Below are 17,600 nucleotides of genomic sequence, written 5' to 3'. Positions count from 1 at the left end.
ACCTGATGTGTGGGTGAGAATATGAGCTGCCTTCAAGTGGTCTTCCAGTATGTAATTCAGCAGATAAATTACGGGTCTTCCACTCACACTCCAGCTGGTAAAACTAAAAAAGAAAGCATTTAAAATATGTTAATTTTAAGAAATTCATCTTTGTTAGGACCCATTATAAATTAACAATAATTGCATAGCGAATTAACAATGTTTCTCATAAACCCTCAATTCCTTGAGAATTACAGCTTATCAAAATACCAGAAGTGTCTAACTGGAACAGCCAAGTTTGGTCGCAAAGCCACCAAGAAATAGGGTCGGAGGGTGAAATACCAGGCCATGGCTAGTGCAATATGTTTAGATAATAACTTTACTAGGACTTTTTTTTATCTGATTCCCAATTTTTTCCATATCACCTTAAATGCAAAAGATAATCCCCTTTAAGAACAACTTAAAAAAGGTCATAGCGATAGCGTTCCATGTTAACGGCAATGTGGGGGATTATCCCAGCAGGAACATGCCTCAAATAACTTCTGTATACACATTTTCAGACATGTAACTTATATGTCCAATATCGTAAGCTAGCCTTTGCAGCGTGATTATTGTTAGGGTTAATAGTGTGTTGCATTTGACCGTTAATTCAATTTTCTAGTCATGTGCTTACATTTTGAAACATAACTAATTTTGACGTACTAGTACAATAATTTGTATTTGAGAAAGCCAGACTTCAGAAATGTTTCTTAAGTGACATGGACTTAACTCATAAGGCAACTAAGAAGACCAGAAGGAAGCTTCACTTTGAGGAAAGGACACTTTCAAAAATACTTGGGTGGGGGTGTTCTATGAGGCAGTGTCAAGGATACAACTTGAATCCTTTATTTTTAGTCATAGATAAGCAATTGCCATATTTATTTATAATTTCCCATTCCCTCCAAACAAACTGTAGTCTACCATGGAAGTCATTTCAGAGCATTGCTTCAATGATAGGGATGTGAAGCCTCTTCGGATTCTGAAGCAGGAAATGGTTAATGGGCAGTAGCCTGTTGATGTGTGATGAGGTAATGTCATTTACCAACGATGTCACAGTACCATAATCCAGATGCACTCTTACTGGATAACCAAGATACTCTTCTGGAGCATTTGATTCTCAGGGTCACAAATACAAACTGTCAAGGCTCACTCTAGGAGGGCGAGGGGTGCCATGATTCAAGAGCTACAACACTATTCCGAGACATGATCCTGCAGAAGAACAGCCTTCTACCAGAACAGGTGCACTGAGAGGCACTGGAGCTGGAGCTATACCCCCTACTCTGTAGAAGGAACCCTCATGGATTTGCCAGGCATGAGCTCACATCGTTGTTATACACTTTCTTTCGGCAAAACTATTTAGATTTGTATCAGCCTACCTATCATGGCATTATAACCCTAGCAAGGTCTATGCTGTATGCCCTACTTCCTAAGTGGCACAAGTGCCAATGTTCCCGACCCGGGACACTCCTGAGTATCCCCGCGTGCTATAAATGTCGTATAACATAACAAAACAACAATGTTCTGTTACAGTTGAACATCTATGAAGGAATGGTCCTTCTAACATCACTTATTCCAAATAATTGCGAGGTTCAGAATGAATCCATGGCATTGAGGGCCAAGTAAACAGAGGGAAGTTTTGAAGGACATTTGTGAGGTGTAACTGAGGAGGCCAGAGGGATTAGGTAGGAGTGTGGCACTCCAATAGTTGCTTTAATGGGCTGGTAATCAAGCCTGGAGTGAAAGCAGGACACAATCTAAAGGTTTTCATCACCCAGCAAGTATTAACAGTTACATTTATCCCTCTATAACCTTGCATCTATGCTGAATATAGCAATATTTCATGGAGGAAAAAAGCCAAAAATTGAACAAAACTGGGATAAAACAGTTAAAATTTCCCCCTCGCATTACTCTGGCCAAATTTCTGCCAGAAGACTGAAATGCTATAATAAACTGTCAGACAGTATCTTGCTCTGTGGAAAAACTTAATGGGGTGCAGCAACTAATCTGTGTGCTGGGATTGGAGAGAATACCCCTGGGAACACTTCTTTCTGAAAAGGGGAATATCGAGGAGTTATAGGATAACAGCAACTTGAACACGTTTTGGATAGTTACACTTTGCACTTGTTTAAAAAGGTAAAAAATGGAAAGCAAACATTTTTGCTGCTCTTTAGCGAGTTACTGCTCTTCTTTTAAAAAATGTGTTCTGAAAGGTAACGTGGGAGGAAATATTTAGAGTCTATGATTAATAATGAAGATGCATCCCTACAGAAAATGGCTTATCAATGGGGAGGTAAACAGTCAAGATAAAAAGAACATAAGCTAGCACACCTGAAGAGGATTCAATATCGCAAACATCCTAGCGTCTAGGCCCTAGAGTTTACTTACTATTGGCTCCATGGCCAATGTAATTCTAGAGGTTTTGGCTCAGTTTGACTCTAAGCTCCTAGGAAATGATTAGGTTTTTAGCCTCACTTTATCAGAATATTCATGACTCGCACATATCACTTCCACCACCCAACAAACACATTCATTGTTCACACATGTTCCAGATATGGTGAAAGCAAGGCACTCCAGCTATGAGATCGAAAAATACTTTTTACCGGGGGAGGGGGGGTGGAATACAGCTTCTGAAAAGCAGATGTAGATGTATTCAACCCACAGCCAAGACCTTTTATTAATATGGTCAGTTGAAGTAACAAGCCTTTAATGTGGACAAGGCTGGGGATGAGAGGTCGTCCAAAGAAAATCTATATCCTGGGAGGCAAATAACAGACATATAACAAGCATTGGTAGCATCAGATGTACAGTTTGAAAGTACTCAAGCAAGGGTTTTTTTCTTAACACAGGAAGCTTGCTACCAATGTCTGGGAATGCTAGGTACAGGAGGTAAAGTGGTTCCAGTTAAACACCACAGGAATAAAAGACAGTTTAAGCCTGAAATAAAACCTTTAATGTCAGAACAATTTAAATGTGTTCTAAACAGACTAGGCGGAATATTTTGTTTCACTGCATTATGTATCACTGGTCTTCAAACCATTTAATTAAAATGAATGGCAACAAAAATGCACCAAAATAACACACAAGAATACAAATAAATACTGGAAGGCCACATAGTAGCACCCAAGCAAGCCTTGTGGATGCAAAAAAAACATACCTCCTCCTTGGCATACTTCAATTTGTATTTCTTCTTCACCGCTGAGTCAAATGTGGTTTGTGGAAGCCAAACATGAATCTGGAGCAAACCCATGTTCACCCACAAGCAGCCTCGTTTGGCCTGCTCAGGAAGGTCCCTTATGTCATCACCTTCTCCAAAAAACTGCTGCACGCAGGTTAGTAGGATACTGATTACATCATCAGGAATTCGTTCATGTCCAACTTCTCCTTCCAGCACTTCCTCAAGAAAGCGCAAAGATCCAATGTCCTTTTGTGTAAGCATTTCACAGTTCTGTAAATATTCTGCTTGCAGGTGGCTTGGCAGAAGGTCTTTCAAAAGAGTTAACTGCCTGCATAACAGTAGCCCCTGCATTTTGGCATCAGTATTCCTACAGACACAATACAAAACATTTTTTTTCTCAATAGACTATTTCAAATATTTTTGTAGTCACTGAACATTTTTGTCTTAGAACATGACACTGAGGTGAAATTGTGGCTCTACATACAAAACCTCATTAACAATGATACCTACCACCATGAACACTTACTTTGTGGATACCGTGTTTGAAAAGCAGATAAATCTATTTCTATACACTAAGCTGGGACTATGGAACCGTTTCCTCCTTCAATGGTGCTAAAGTGGTGCTGTGGTGAGTTAGTAGTTACTATGCAGTGGTCTGTGTGTATGTACTGCTGTCTAAAATGACGACCAAAGGGCCATAATTGTGATGTACACCTACTGGTAAGCCAGGTTACTCTTGTAAAGCGTTAAAATCTTTCTGGGTAGGAAGGATACTCTATCAAGGTTTAATTCAGGCAGTGGAAAGGGTCAGAAATTCTGATTCAATAGGACAAAGTAAAAATCACTCAATAGAATCAATGTCCGGTCAGTGGTTTACTTCAGAAAATACATTAGAAAATAGGACTGTAAGAGGGTATGTAAATGATTCAGATACAATTAGTATAAGATTACATACTCAAGCAACCAACTGGGTGCTAGGGTCTGAAATGTTATTAGAGCTGCTTTGTCTTTAGTGCTATATTTCAAATAAGTTCCTTATATTTGCTACCTATCTTTCTGGAGGATACTCTACTCAACCGCAGATACCTCACCTTGTGAACATTCTCTAGGCATCAGACCGGATCTGGAAAGTTAAAATCAGTATACCTGCATGACAGTATGTGGCTTCATGCCACTCAATACAGACACTGTTCCACTCTGAAAGTTAGAGAAGCCACAATAAGCACCACCCATGTGCACTGAAATCAATTGTTTTCTTAGGTTGTCCCTGACCTCAGAAACTGAGCCCATCAGCAGATTGGCAGGACCAGTGCACAGGCTTTAGATTGGGACCTTTTTAGATGGAAAATGAATGCAGTTGACAGAACGAGGTTGTGGGAAGTTTGTTATAAAGTATCTATAAGAAAAAATTGTTACTGTAGGAAGCTAGCTCTCTATATAGTGTGCAAAAAGAAGTACACCACACAGAAGTATAATACTGACAGTCTCATTTGTGGTAGTGTGGGTGAGCAGTTAGGCTTATCAGAGGGTAGTGCTAAATATTTGCTGTACTCAGAGTCAATAAATGAGACACGCTCATAGAATAAACCCGAGACCAATTTAGAAATATAACACTTATTTTTATATATATGTTCGAACCAAGAGCTACGTTCAAAGGCAAGTTTGGAATTTCTTAAGAATTTTGAAATATCAGCAAATAGTTCTAAGTTGTGCGCAATTTTGCACCATGCAATCCTATGGGAGGAAAAAACAGGTAGGTAAAAGCCAGGCCACAGACAGTTGTAGGGGCTCACCTTTCAGGTTTAGAGTAGCAAGAAGCCAAGGACCAATGTTCGACGAACAGTTCGTCGGGTGCGTCTCTAATTTCTCCAGGAACTGGTGGAGCTTGTGGCTGGTGCGTTTACAGGGAAGGGGGCCATCTAAAGACAGGCTGCTCAGGAAGACTGATGGGCCAGCCCGAAAGCTCCCAAACATGGACTAGGATCAGAAGGGCCTTAGAAACATGGGAGCACAGCCAGTTTGTCGTTACCCAGGCCTGGCGGACTGAGTGCAGAGCACGTATGGTGGCCGGGCACAGTGCGAAAAGGTGTCCATCTCAGTCAGGGGTCAACAGCTGGCAGGGGCATATTCAGGACTGCTGGGACACTCTCGAAGTGGGTCTCAAGTGTCTTGAGGTCCCTAGGTGACTCACTTATAGACCATTAGGACTTTTGTGACATCAACCTACTCGATTCAAATTCTGAGCATATCTCATATGGAAAATCCAGACAAAGCCTCAGAAGTTATCAGGACTGGTAGGAGTTTATGAACATAGTCGAGCACCCTGCATACATACATTTAGTATTTGGCTTCAAGGCCGCCAAGTAAATGTCTGCAAACTTACCAGGAAGGAAAAAGGATTTTAGCTGGCACGGAACAATCTTCATGTGTGCTGTTTGAGTATTGGGTGAGGCGCAGGATCTTCCTGGTATGAAAGCCAGAGGGGTGGCCGAGTGCTTAGAGAGAAGAGAACGGCATGGTATATCCTCCGAGCCCAGCCTACAGTAATCAGAATCAGCTGTGCACAATTCTCCTGCATATTTTTTTAGTACTCAAGACTAAACCTTCTTTAGTACTGAAGACTTTTAGTAAAAGGGTTTATGGCACCAATGCCATGTTTTTAGCATGTGCAAGGTTTCTAGTTTGCTTTCACAGGCTCTTTGAGTACTGTGGCTGTGTTTCTAGAGACCAAACCTAGTGACCAAACCAGCCCCCTTTAGTTGTATAAAGGTAGGAGCTGGCCCAGGAGACTTTAGATTAATCCTGGAATCAACTGAAGACGAAACTCTGGACCCTTCAACATTCATCCAAGCTGAAGACTGAAGAGGAAGTCACAGGCCTCTTGGCCAAGGGGGCTATCGAGCGCGTTCCTGGGCCGGAAGTAGGGTGTGGTTGTTACTCCCACTACTTTCTGGTACCCAAGAAGGGCAAAGGGGGTCTACGCCCTAACTTGGAACTGTGGAACGTCAACGGCTTCCTCAGGAAGGAGAAGTTAAAGATGCTGACTTTGGCTCAGGTCTTAGCTGCCCTAGACCCTGGAGACTGGCTGGTAGCGTTGGACTTGCAGGATGCTTATTTTCACATCCCTGTCCTGCCGACTGAAGAATCTCCCTTGTGGCCAAGGAGTTACCACCCTGGGAAACCAGGCACCATCCAGCAACTCGACGGCTTGCTTTGTCCCAGTTCCCTCCGGAACCCGAACACAGAAACCGACAAGACCTCGCCTCCTGGATCCCTCTGACCCCACTGCAGGACTCCAGCACAGCTGAGCCCCATGGAAGGCGGCGAGACCTGTGGAAGCAGGTAACTTGGAAAGACGGCAACTTGCTAACAGCGCAGCTCCTGAGGCCTCCTCTAAGCTGTGCCCGGGGGACTGAGATACCCCGACACCGAGCTCCACCTGCACCGTAGACCAGCCCTCCACACTCCACGAGATCTGCGCGGGGCCCTTCTGCCTGTGTTCTGTTCGACGCGTTGTCCGGTTGCTGGCCCGTTGGCTAGTAGCCCTTGGCGACGATCCTTTGTGAAACTCCACCGCTGGTCTGAATGCTCCAGACTGGCCCTTGCTTCCCTGAAAAGGTGAAGTACCTCAGACCCCCCTGGTCTGCACCAGAAGCTCCTTGTGTAACCTGCGTGGGTTGCCTTTGCTTAGGCATGTTGGCTCTGATCTTGAAGCCGACCCCTCCATCTGCGAGATCCTTCGTGGGGCAGCTCCTCTCCAGCACCTGGTCGTCCTAGACGCATACTGGTCGGGGTGGCTGCAGTGACAAGCTTCACCCCAGCACCTCATTGCTCCTCGACGACTTCTGGTTCCTTCCTGGTTCCACCCGGTCACTGGCTAGTGACCTAGACTCTGTCCCCTCTGCTTACAGGTCCTCTTCATCCTAGATCCACCTTTGGATCCACCCGAACATCTTCCTCCCGGTTGCCTGCAGCATCTTTCTTCACAGGCTCCATAGACTTTAACGGCGAAACCCGACACATCTTCACACCTATGCACCCGCTTCCTGTGGGTGAGGTAACGCGAGTACTTCGGTGCTCTCAAGGGTATTGACTATCCAAGTGTCTAGGTTTTTAGTTGTATCCTTCTAGCTAGACCGGAAGTGTCCTAAATCTCCATTTACTTACCTCTTACATTCCCATTGACTTTCTATTGACTCTCGCGTGAGAGCACTGACTCTGCACGCGCCACCTGTGGGCCTCCAACTCCTAACCTAAGGGTCAGATAGTGTAGGCCCAGCGATTCCCTAGGCCTTAGGCCTTCTCCTTTCCCGAGTCTTAGTTCTTATACCACTTACTTAGTATATGGTTTTACGCGCCCCTAGGGCCTAACTGTAAATTGTGCTATTTAAAGTATTTTTAAGTTTAACTTGTTATGTGCTTTTGCCTCTGATCTCATAAAGAGTTCAGAGGAGTGTGTTAGTAAATAAATACATATATATTTTATATATATCCTGTGTTGTGTCCTTTCATTTGATGTTCAAGGGGTTACATATGGTAAAACAGCTGGCTTTACACGCCCTCAAGAGTCTTTTAGCCTAAGACTGTTCTGTCCACGCTACCTCTAGGATAGCTGGTCTAGAAGGTTGACTTTACAACCATCACCATAAGGGTTGTTTGGACTGATGCAAGGTGTTCACTAGAATAGTGAACATCATATACCAGGCCAAAATTTCACACCGAGCATCATCTGCACCGAAGATTAGCCCTGCATACTCCACGAGTCCTGCGTGGGGCCCTTCTGCATTTTCCTGCTCGACGTGTCTGCCCGGTCACTTGCCTGTTGGCTAGTGGCCATCTTGGCGACGAACCTTTGAATTTACACCGCTGGTCTGGTTGCTCCAGACTGGCCCCTGCTTCCCTGAGAAGAAGCAGCCCATCAGACCTTGCTGGTCTGATTAAGAAGCCAACTTCGATTCCAGCGTGGGGTGCCTTTGCCAAGGCTTGTTGGCTCCATTCCGGAAGCCGACGCCGCCGACAGCGAGAGCCTTCGTGGGACAGTCCGTGCCTGACTCCTGGTCGTCGTCGACGCCTCCTGGTCCACGTGGCTGCAGAGACAAGCTTCACGACAGCACCTGATTGCTTCACGACATTTGCCTTGTTCCTTCCTGGTTTCTTCCTGGTCACTGGCTAGTGACCCAGACTCTGTCCCCTCTGCTTTCAGGTACTCTTCATCTTCGATCCACCCTTGGATCCAACCGGACACTTCTCTCCTGGTCGACTGCAGCATCTTTCTGCAAGGCTTCATAGGATTCAGCGACAAAACCTGACACACTTTGAAACCTATGCACCCGCTTCCTGTGGGTGAGGTAACGCGAGTACTTCGGTGCTCCTGTGGGTATTGACTATCCAACTGTCTAGGTTTCAAGTAACTATCACTGAGTCCAGTCAGAAGTGCCCTAAAAGAACTAGTTTCCATATTTTACGTTTCCATTCATTCTCTATGGTAACCCGCGTGTATGTTTAAACACTGCACACGCATCCCGTGGGCCTCCTGCTTCCTAACTCTTGGTAGTTCAGCGTAGCCCCAGCGATTCCCCAGGCCTATTCACTTTCCTTGTAATGGTCCTTATACCACTATTTTAGTATATGGTTTAGTGTGCCCCTAGGGCCCTACTGTATTTTGTGCAACTTATCACATTTTAATTGACTATCTTGTATTGTGCTTGTGCCTCTGACCTCAAAGAGTTCAGAGGGATTGTCTAGAAATAAATAACATATATATTTTATATATATCCTGTGTGGTGTCCTTTCATTTGGTATTAAAGGGGTTACATATGGTAAAAGAGCTGGCTTCACATGGCCTCTTGAGTTTAGCCTAAGACTGCTCTGTCCATTCTACCACTAGGATAGCTGGTCTATAAGGTTGACTTTACAACCATCACCATAAGGGTTGTTTGGACTGGTGCAAGGTGCTCACTTGAATAGTGGATCATCATATACCAGGCCATCTTCTCACACTGATCCCTCGTTCATCTTCCCTTTTTCTTGACTGAAGAGGAGGAAGACCAATTTTTCAATTTTTTGCTTTTCACGTTTGTGGTGCATCTCACCAGGGAGGCACATAAGGACAACTTCACAGAGGTTTCCTAGACTTCCTATGACTCACTCACTCTAATCACACTGGAGTTCATCTTGTAGCACACTTTAGACAATGAAGCACTGTGAAACTTCACCAGGTGCCACACTTAATTTGCAAGACGGTGGCCACAGACAACTGACTTCAAGATGTGGAGCTGGGCTTCAACCAAAAAAATGTAAGCTGTCATCTCATTATGCCATCAAAAAATTAGACAAAAAAAAAATCATATAAAACCTCTCCAAAATACAAAGTAAAATAGAGGCAGCTGTGGAGTCCCCGTCTGTAGAGGTAAAAAAAAGGAACAGGTGTCACCACCACTCCTGGCACTTATTAAGGACCCACAACATCACATCAAATTATGACACAAATAAAGAACAGGGATCCATAACCAATCTCAAGCAGTGCCGCCTTGCTGTTTAGAGTAGTCATGGCTGAGAACTATTCTGAATCTTTTCTGGCATCTACAAAGATAAAAAAGCCAAGCAATGGTACATTATCATGACAATTCATCTGCTCTAGCAACTACTTTACCCTCACAATGTGAAAAAATCTTACTACTCATGAAAAGTCAACTTGCCTGAATTCCGCTGAGGAGGAAATACTGAAGTTAGTCCACAAGGCTGTGCTGATGTCTTCAAGCTGCTGGGTTCTCATGAGCCATTCTCCCAGTGTAACGTGAGCGGTCAAAAGGCCTGGGAGAACACTGACATCCCATTTGAGGGTATTATTACTGCTAGTGAGAACTTCAAAAAAACACTTGGACAAAACAGCTGTGCTCAATAAACCAGGACCCTACAATAGATGTGAAAAAATAGACAGTCAAACCTTTCACATTTAAAGTATAAGACAAAACAAAGACACACCATAGTCGGGTACTGACAACAATTAAAAACAGTTGTATGTGACTAAGAAAAGATAACAGAGAAATAAAGCAGATGGCAACTCCGATTTCATGCAAATAAGTTTATAGTAACACAGTTAAGTCAAAGGAAGCCAGTTTTCAGATTTCTTGGGAGTCAAGACCAGTCTGTGGTTACTGGGCAGTTGTCCATGTGGAAATTGGTTTCTTTGCCACAGATGCTCAGGGCCACAAATCTGTTAACTCCATTTGGATTGCTTCCATGTAGCACTTGACTGTAGGAACAGAGAGGACAAGTAGTCAAGGCTTCCTCTAGGAGTTGGTGTGGGTGCACACGCATTCAGAATGACAGTAAATAACACTCAATAACATTTATGTCCAGTTAGAACTTTACCTTAGTATAGTTATTTTAACAAAGAAGACTGACACAAAAATAGTAGATGCTGGCACCTTGCGAAGAACAGATACATATTAAATTGTAATTGTAAATTTAATTTATATAATTATTACTACCACTGATGCACAAGTTAATACTTGTGTAACAATATATCTGTAAGAGACATTACCTTTATTAAACTGCTTCAATTAAGCTACCCCTATCCAGAACACAAGAGCAAATGTGTGAGATCTCAAAAGCACAAACATGACCACCTTAACATACCTAATCTTATCATGAAATGGAAGAACAAGTTACTTACCTTCGGTAACGATATATCTGTACGAAACATTAGTTAGTATTAGATTCCTTACCTTAGAATATCCCCAGGCGTCAGTCTGGATCCGGAAACTTTTGCGTAGCAGTACCCCTGCGCGTCGGTAGGCGTCGTCTGCATGCGTCCCCTGCGGCTCCGCGTCCGTCGTCGGCGTCATGCGCCGTGATGACGTCGCTGGAGTATATAGACGCCGCCTCCGCGCGCTGACGTCAGTTCTTTGCACACAGCTTTTCCGCGCCAGAACACGCAGAGCCATGTGAGAACCAACACTGATGCCATTTGAAACTAGGGCCCTGAAAGGGATGTCCTTAACCCTAGGTATCAGTTCGCAGAACGGGGAGGATGGGTGGGTTCGGTAAGGAATCGAATACTAACTAATGTTTCTTACAGATATATCGTTACCGAAGGTAAGTAACTTGTTCATCTGAAAGAAACACGTTAGTATTAGATTCCTTACCTTAGAATAGATACCCCAGCAATACCAACCCCGGTGGTGGGTCTGCGAACCAATACATTCTACACCAGAAAGTCCTGGAGGACAGAACGGCCAAAGAAGCCATCCCTCCGGACTTGACTGTCCAGGCAGTAGTGCCTCGCAAAGGTGTGCAGCGAGGCCCACGTAGCCGCCTGGCAAATGTCCTGCAAGGGGACTCCCTGGCCCAGGGCAGTAGTAGCCGCTGTGGCCCGAGTGGAATGGGCCCTCAGCCCAACAGGAGGCTCCTTCCGAGCCAAAGAGTAGCACGCTTTGATGCACAGAACGACCCACCGAGAGATGGTCCGTTTATGTACCGCCCGTCCCTTCTTCGCACCCACGTAGCCAACAAACAGTTGGTCATCCACCCGGAACTGGCGTGTGCGATCCACATAAAATGAAAGCGCACGTTTTGGGTCCAGACGATGGAGCCGCTCTTCATCCTTTGAAGGATGCGGAGGCGGGAAGAAGGAGGGGAGGGTGATGGACTGCCCGATGTGAAAAGCAGAAACTACTTTGGGCAGGAAAGAAGGTCTAGTCCTGAGAACCACCTTGTCAGGATGAATGGACAGGAAAGGAGGTTGGACAGAAAGAGCCTGGAGCTCACTCAGTCTCCTGGCAGAGGTGATGGCAACCAGGAAAGCCGTCTTTAAAGTCAGGAGACGGAGAGGACAAGAATGAAGGGGCTCAAAGGGAGCACACATCAAAAAGGTTAGAACCAGGTTCAAGTCCCACTGAGGCATCACAAACGGAACAGGTGGATACATGTGTGTGATGCCCTTCAAGAATCTCGTTACAATTGGGGACTTGAACAAAGAAGGCTGATCAGGAAGCCTTAGAAAGGCTGAAAGGGCCGAAAGGTAGCCCTTGATAGTGCCCAGAGCAGAGCCCTGCTGGGCAAGAGAGAGAAGAAACAGAAGAACCTCGGAAAGAGGGGCAGAAAGAGGATCCACAGCCTTTGCTGTGCACCATGCCACAAATCTGTTCCACCGACAGGCGTATACCGACTTCGTGGAGGGACGCCTGGCTGCCAGAATTACATCACAGGCTTCAGGAGGCAAGTCAAATGGCCTCAACTGTCGCCGCTCAATCTCCGAGCATGGAGGTGGAGACTGGACAGGTTCGGGTGGAGGACCGTCCCCTGCTGCTGCGACAGAAGGTGCTCCTGAAGGGGCAGGCGGATCGGGGGACCGACTGACATGCTGAGTAGCTCGGGATACCAGTACCTTCGAGCCCAGTCCGGAGCCACAAGGATAACTTGGGCCCGGTCGCGCCTGATCTTCTTCAGCACTCTGGGCAGAAGTGGTATAGGCGGAAAGGCGTATAACAGACCGCAACTCCACTCGCGCCGAAAGGCGTCGCCGTGCGAGTGCCGTCTTGGAAACTCCAACGCGCAGAACTGATGACATTGCGCGTTCTCTTCTGTGGCGAATAGATCTAACCAAGGCTCTCCCCATTGCAGAAAGAGGCCTTGCGCCACGTCCGAGTTCAGACGCCATTCGTGATCCATCGAGCACCGACGGCTGAGTTCGTCCGCCCTGGCGTTCAGAGAACCTGCCAGGTGTTGAACCGTCAAAGTCACACCCTGACGTTCCAGCCACTGCCAGAGGCGCAGAGCCTCCTGGCAAAGGGTCCACGACCCCACCCCGCCCTGTTTGTTGCAGTACCACATGGCGGTGGTGTCGTCTGTGAACACCTGCACTACACTCCCGTTGACAAAGGGGAGGAATGCCTTCAGTGCTAGACGAATCGCCCGTAGCTCCAACAGGTTGATATGGAGCCGGGACTCCGCCGGAGACCAGATGCCTCTGATCTCTGCCTCTCCCAAGTGGCCACCCCAGCTCTGGAGGGATGCGTCCGTCACGACAACGTGCTCCGGTTGGGGAAGGGAGAGGGATCTGCCTCTGACCCAATCGCAGTCCGTAAGCCACCACTGCAGCTGTCTCGCAGTGCCCTCCGAGATCAAGACGTGGTCGGACAAGTTGCCCTGATGCTGGGCCCACTGAAACTTCAGGTCCCACTGCAGAGCCCGCATCCGCCACCGGGCGTGATGCACCAGAAGGATGCAGGAAGCCATCAGCCCCAGCCGCCGCAGCGTCAACCTGACCGAAACCCGGGATAGCGGCTGAAAGATGGGAATCAAAGCCTGTATATCCCGGACCCGCCGTTCCGGGGGATAAACCCGAAACTGCGCCGAGTCCAGAACCGCTCCGATGAAAAGGAGCTTTTGAGAGGGACACAGGTGTGATTTCGGCACATTGATGGAGAACCCGAGCTCGTGCAAGAGGTCTGCCGTCATCTGAAGGTGGCGGACGACTGTCTGGGGCGAGCCCGCCTTCAACAACCAGTCTAGGTAGGGGAAGACTGAAACCCCTAACCTGCGCAGATGGGCTGCGACCACCGCCATCACCTTTGTGAACACCCGTGGGGCGCTGGTAAGGCCGAAGGGGAGCACGATAAACTGAAAGTGCTCCTGGCCTACCGTGAACCGCAGGTAACGCCGGTGGGCCGGCAGGACGGGGTTGTGAAAATACGCATCCTGCAAGTCCAACGCTACCATCCAGTCTTGCGGGTCTAGAGCAGCCAAGACCTGAGCTAATGTCAACATCTTGAACTTCTCCTTCCGGAGGAAGCCGTTGACTTTCCGTAGATCCAAAATAGGACGTAGGCCCCCTTTGTCCTTCTTGGGCACCAGAAAGTAGTGGGAATAGCAACCACGCCCTACTTCTGGCCCAGGAACGTGCTCGATGGCCCCCTTGGCCAAGAGGGCCGTAACTTCCTCCTGCAGAAGTGTCAAGTGGTCCCCCGACACACGGTGGTTCTGCGGTGGCATGGCTGGAGGAGTGGTCTCGAAGGGGAGGGAGTAGCCCCTTCGGACGAGTTGCAGCACCCACCTGTCCGATGTTATTGTGCGCCAGCGGGCGTGGTGATGGCAAACCCTGCCACCCACTGGCGTCACATGGGACTGAAAGCACGGACTAGGAGGATTTGGAGGCAGATGCTGCGGGGGGAGGTGTGGCCTGACCCCGCCGTTGACCCCGACCGCCTCCACGGCGGTTTCCACGGCCGCCACTGCGTTGAAAAGATTGTTGCGGCGCGTGGCTGGCAGCACGTGTGGGGACGCCCCTTCCTTGGCCACGAAAGGAGCGAAACGAACCCGTTTGCTGGCGCTGGGTCGAGAGACCCAAGGACTTGGCCGTGACCCTGGAGTCCTTGAAGCGTTCCAGCGCGTGGTCCGCCTTGTCACCAAACAGGCGACAGCCATCGAACGGCATGTCCATTAAGGCATTCTGGACATCTGCCGAAAAGTTGGCGGATCTCAGCCAGGCGTGGCGACGAATCGCCACCGTCGTGGACATCGCTCTGCCTAGCGAGTCGGTCGTATCAAGACCACACCGTATGGAATATTTTGCTGCATCTCGGCCCTCAGCCACAGCCTTGCCGAGTTTCGCCCGCACCGCCATGGGGCATTCTGGCAGCAGTTCCGCGACCGTATCCCACACAGAGTGGGTGTAGCGGCCCAAGAGGCAAGTGGTGTTGCAAGACCGCAGTCCTAAACGCAGGGACGAGAAGACCTTCTTGCCATACTGGTCATACCTCTTAGATTCCCGGTCGGGCGGGGCCGACGGGAACGCGGTCTGGGAGGTCGAGGCCTGGATCACCAGACTCTCAGGGGTGGGATGGGTGGACAGGAACTTGGGGTCGTCCGGACAAGGACGGTGGCGTCTGGCCACGTTCCGATCAACAGGCGAACCTGAAGAGGGCCTGGACCACGTGCCCAACAGAACGTCTGACAAGGCTTCGTTAAACGGCAGCAGTGGCTCCTGTGGGCATGACTGCGGTTTGAAGACCTCAGTGAGGATGTTAGGCCTCACGGCCGCGACAGGGAGCTCAAGGTGTAAGGCCTTGGCAGCCCTCATCAACACCACTGAATAAGCAGCTCCCTCCTCCGATGCCACGGAAGGAGGAGAGACAAAGCCAGGGTTAGGAGAGTCGTCCAGACCACTGGCATCACCCAAATCACCTGTCCAGTCCACGTCGTACTGACACTCGACTGACAGAGGGTCCTCCGACCCCTCCCAACCCTCTCCGTACTCTACATCATCTCCATATTCGGAGTCAACAATGTAGACCGGCTCCTCGGGGTTCACAGGCCCAATCGGCGTCGAGCGACGTCGGTCCGACTCCGTGTCCGGATTCGGGGAGGGTATGGGGACGGCGCCGCCCGGAGCCGGCACAGGAGAACCGGAGCCGCGCGGGGACGGCGTCGGGGGTAACCCCGATGGAATCGGCGCCGGAGCGGTCGGCAGACCAGCCGGCGTCGACCCCGAAGGCCCTGGCGGCGCCCGGGTCGGGGCCGTCGGCGGCACCGGGGCCGAAGCACCCGATGGCGTCGAGCCAGGGACACCCGAACCGCCAGGGCCCTCAGACGGTAGCACTGGGCCCGAAGGCGCCGTAGGCCCCGTCGGAGAAGTGAGCGCCCTCATGGCCATGAGGAACGCCTCAATCTCCTCAGGCGTCGCACCTTGCCCAGGGACCGGAGGGTATGGGGCAGGCCGCGCCGGCGACTCTTGCGGAGCCGCGGGGTTGGGGTCACCCGAACCCCCGGCCGCGTCGTGCGAGCGTCGGGGGTACGATGACGACGCCCCGACTTCTTGTGTTTCTTACCTGAAGAGCCCGACGAATGGTGACGACTTCTGGAGCGCCCGGCGCGGCTCCGCGACCGCTCCCTCGAACGCTCCCTGGACCTCCGGCCGGACCGGGACCGCTCCAGACACGGGGCCGACACCGGGAGCTCGAGTAGCTTGCGGGACCGCTCCCGTCTAGCCTTATTAGTCAGAGCCCGGCAATCGACGCAGGCATCCACGTCGTGGTCGGGGCCCAGGCACCGGAGGCAGAGTCGGTGATGGTCCGTGACCGACATCGTGCGGTCACAACCGTCACAATTCTTGAAACCGGGCATCCTACCAGGCACCAAAAGAGATATAGAAAGTTAACAAACTTGGTCAAAAGACCGGAGTACTGCTCTTCGGATCTGCGTTAACTGGCGCGGAAAAAAGAAGAACTGACGTCAGCGCGCGGAGGCGGGGTCTATATACTCCAGCGACGTCATCACGGCGCACGACGCCGACGACGGACGCGGAGCCGCAGGGGACGCCTGCAGACGACGCCTACCGACGCGCAGGGGTACTGCTACGCAAAAGTTTCCGGATCCAGACTGACGCCTGGGGATATTCTAAGGTAAGGAATCTAATACTAACGTGTTTCTTTCAGATGCAGATATTACTAACCTATTACCGTCTTACCTCTAACCTTGGGTTCCGGAGTAGCATGCTTCTTGCCTCAGAGTGCATGAGCTCCTCATCTGAAAGAAACACGTTAGTGATAGATTCCTTACCTTAGAATATCCATAGGCGTCAGACTGGATCCAGGAAGTTTTGCTTAGCAGTACCCTTGCGCGTCAGTAGGTGGCAACTTGGCGCTCCGTGTCCGTCGCTGACGGAGACTACTTAGGCGCCACCCCCATGCACGCTGGAGTCAGTTATGTACACAACTTTCCGTGCCAGGAACACAGAGCCATGCAAGATACTGACCACTGGTGCATTGAAACTAGGGCCCTGAACGGGATGACCTTAACCCTAGTAATTGGTTCGCAGAACGGGGAGGATGGGAGGGGGAGGAAGGAATCTATCACTAACTAATGTCTCTTACAGATATATTGATACACAAGTAGTAACTTGTGCATCTGAAAGAGACACGTTAGTGATAGATTCCTTACCTTAGAATAGATACCCCAGCAATACCAACTCCGGTGGTGGGTCTGCGAACAGGATGACACAAGAAAGTCGCGGGGAACAGAACAGCCAAAGAAGATGTCTCTCCAGACTTCACTGTCAAGGCATTAGTGCTTGGTAAACGTGTGCAGCGAGGCCCACGTAGCTACCTGACAAATGCCCTGCAAGGGGACGCCGCGTCCCAAGGCAGTAGTGGCTTCCGTTGCCCTGGTCGAATGGTCACGCAGCCTCACAGGAGGCTCCTTCTTAGCCAACGAGTAACAGGCCTAGATGCAGAGAACGACCCACCGAGAGATGGTCCGTTTGTCCACGTCTCGACCTTGTTTGGCACCCATGTAGCCAACAAAGAGCTGGTCATCCACCTGGAAATGCTGTGTGCGTTTCAGATAAAATGAGAACACACGTTTTAGGTCCAGACGGTGGAGCCTCTCCTTCTCTTTCAAGGGA

The 17,600-nt window shown here is 49.1% G+C and overlaps 1 protein-coding gene across 1 annotated transcript in view; it reads right to left on the bottom strand.

Annotated features, from left to right (window-relative positions):
- The window catches only part of MDN1 (midasin AAA ATPase 1), a 2,142,100-nt gene that overhangs the window by 827,022 nt on the left and 1,297,478 nt on the right, over positions 1–17,600 (bottom strand). The window contains exons 60-62 of the mRNA XM_086926648.1: positions 9,892–10,106; positions 3,173–3,560; positions 3–103 (exon numbers count right to left, since the gene is read on the bottom strand). Of these exons, the coding sequence (XP_086782774.1) occupies positions 3–103; positions 3,173–3,560; positions 9,892–10,106 (704 nt within the window). The remainder of the gene's footprint in view (positions 1–2; positions 104–3,172; positions 3,561–9,891; positions 10,107–17,600) is intronic.

The sequence above is a fragment of the Lissotriton vulgaris genome, chromosome 6, assembly GCF_964263255.1.
Source record: "Lissotriton vulgaris chromosome 6, aLisVul1.2, whole genome shotgun sequence".
NCBI lineage: Eukaryota > Metazoa > Chordata > Amphibia > Caudata > Salamandridae > Lissotriton > Lissotriton vulgaris.
Note: the sequence above shows the minus strand (reverse complement) of the source record. Positions and strands in the feature narration are given on the sequence as shown.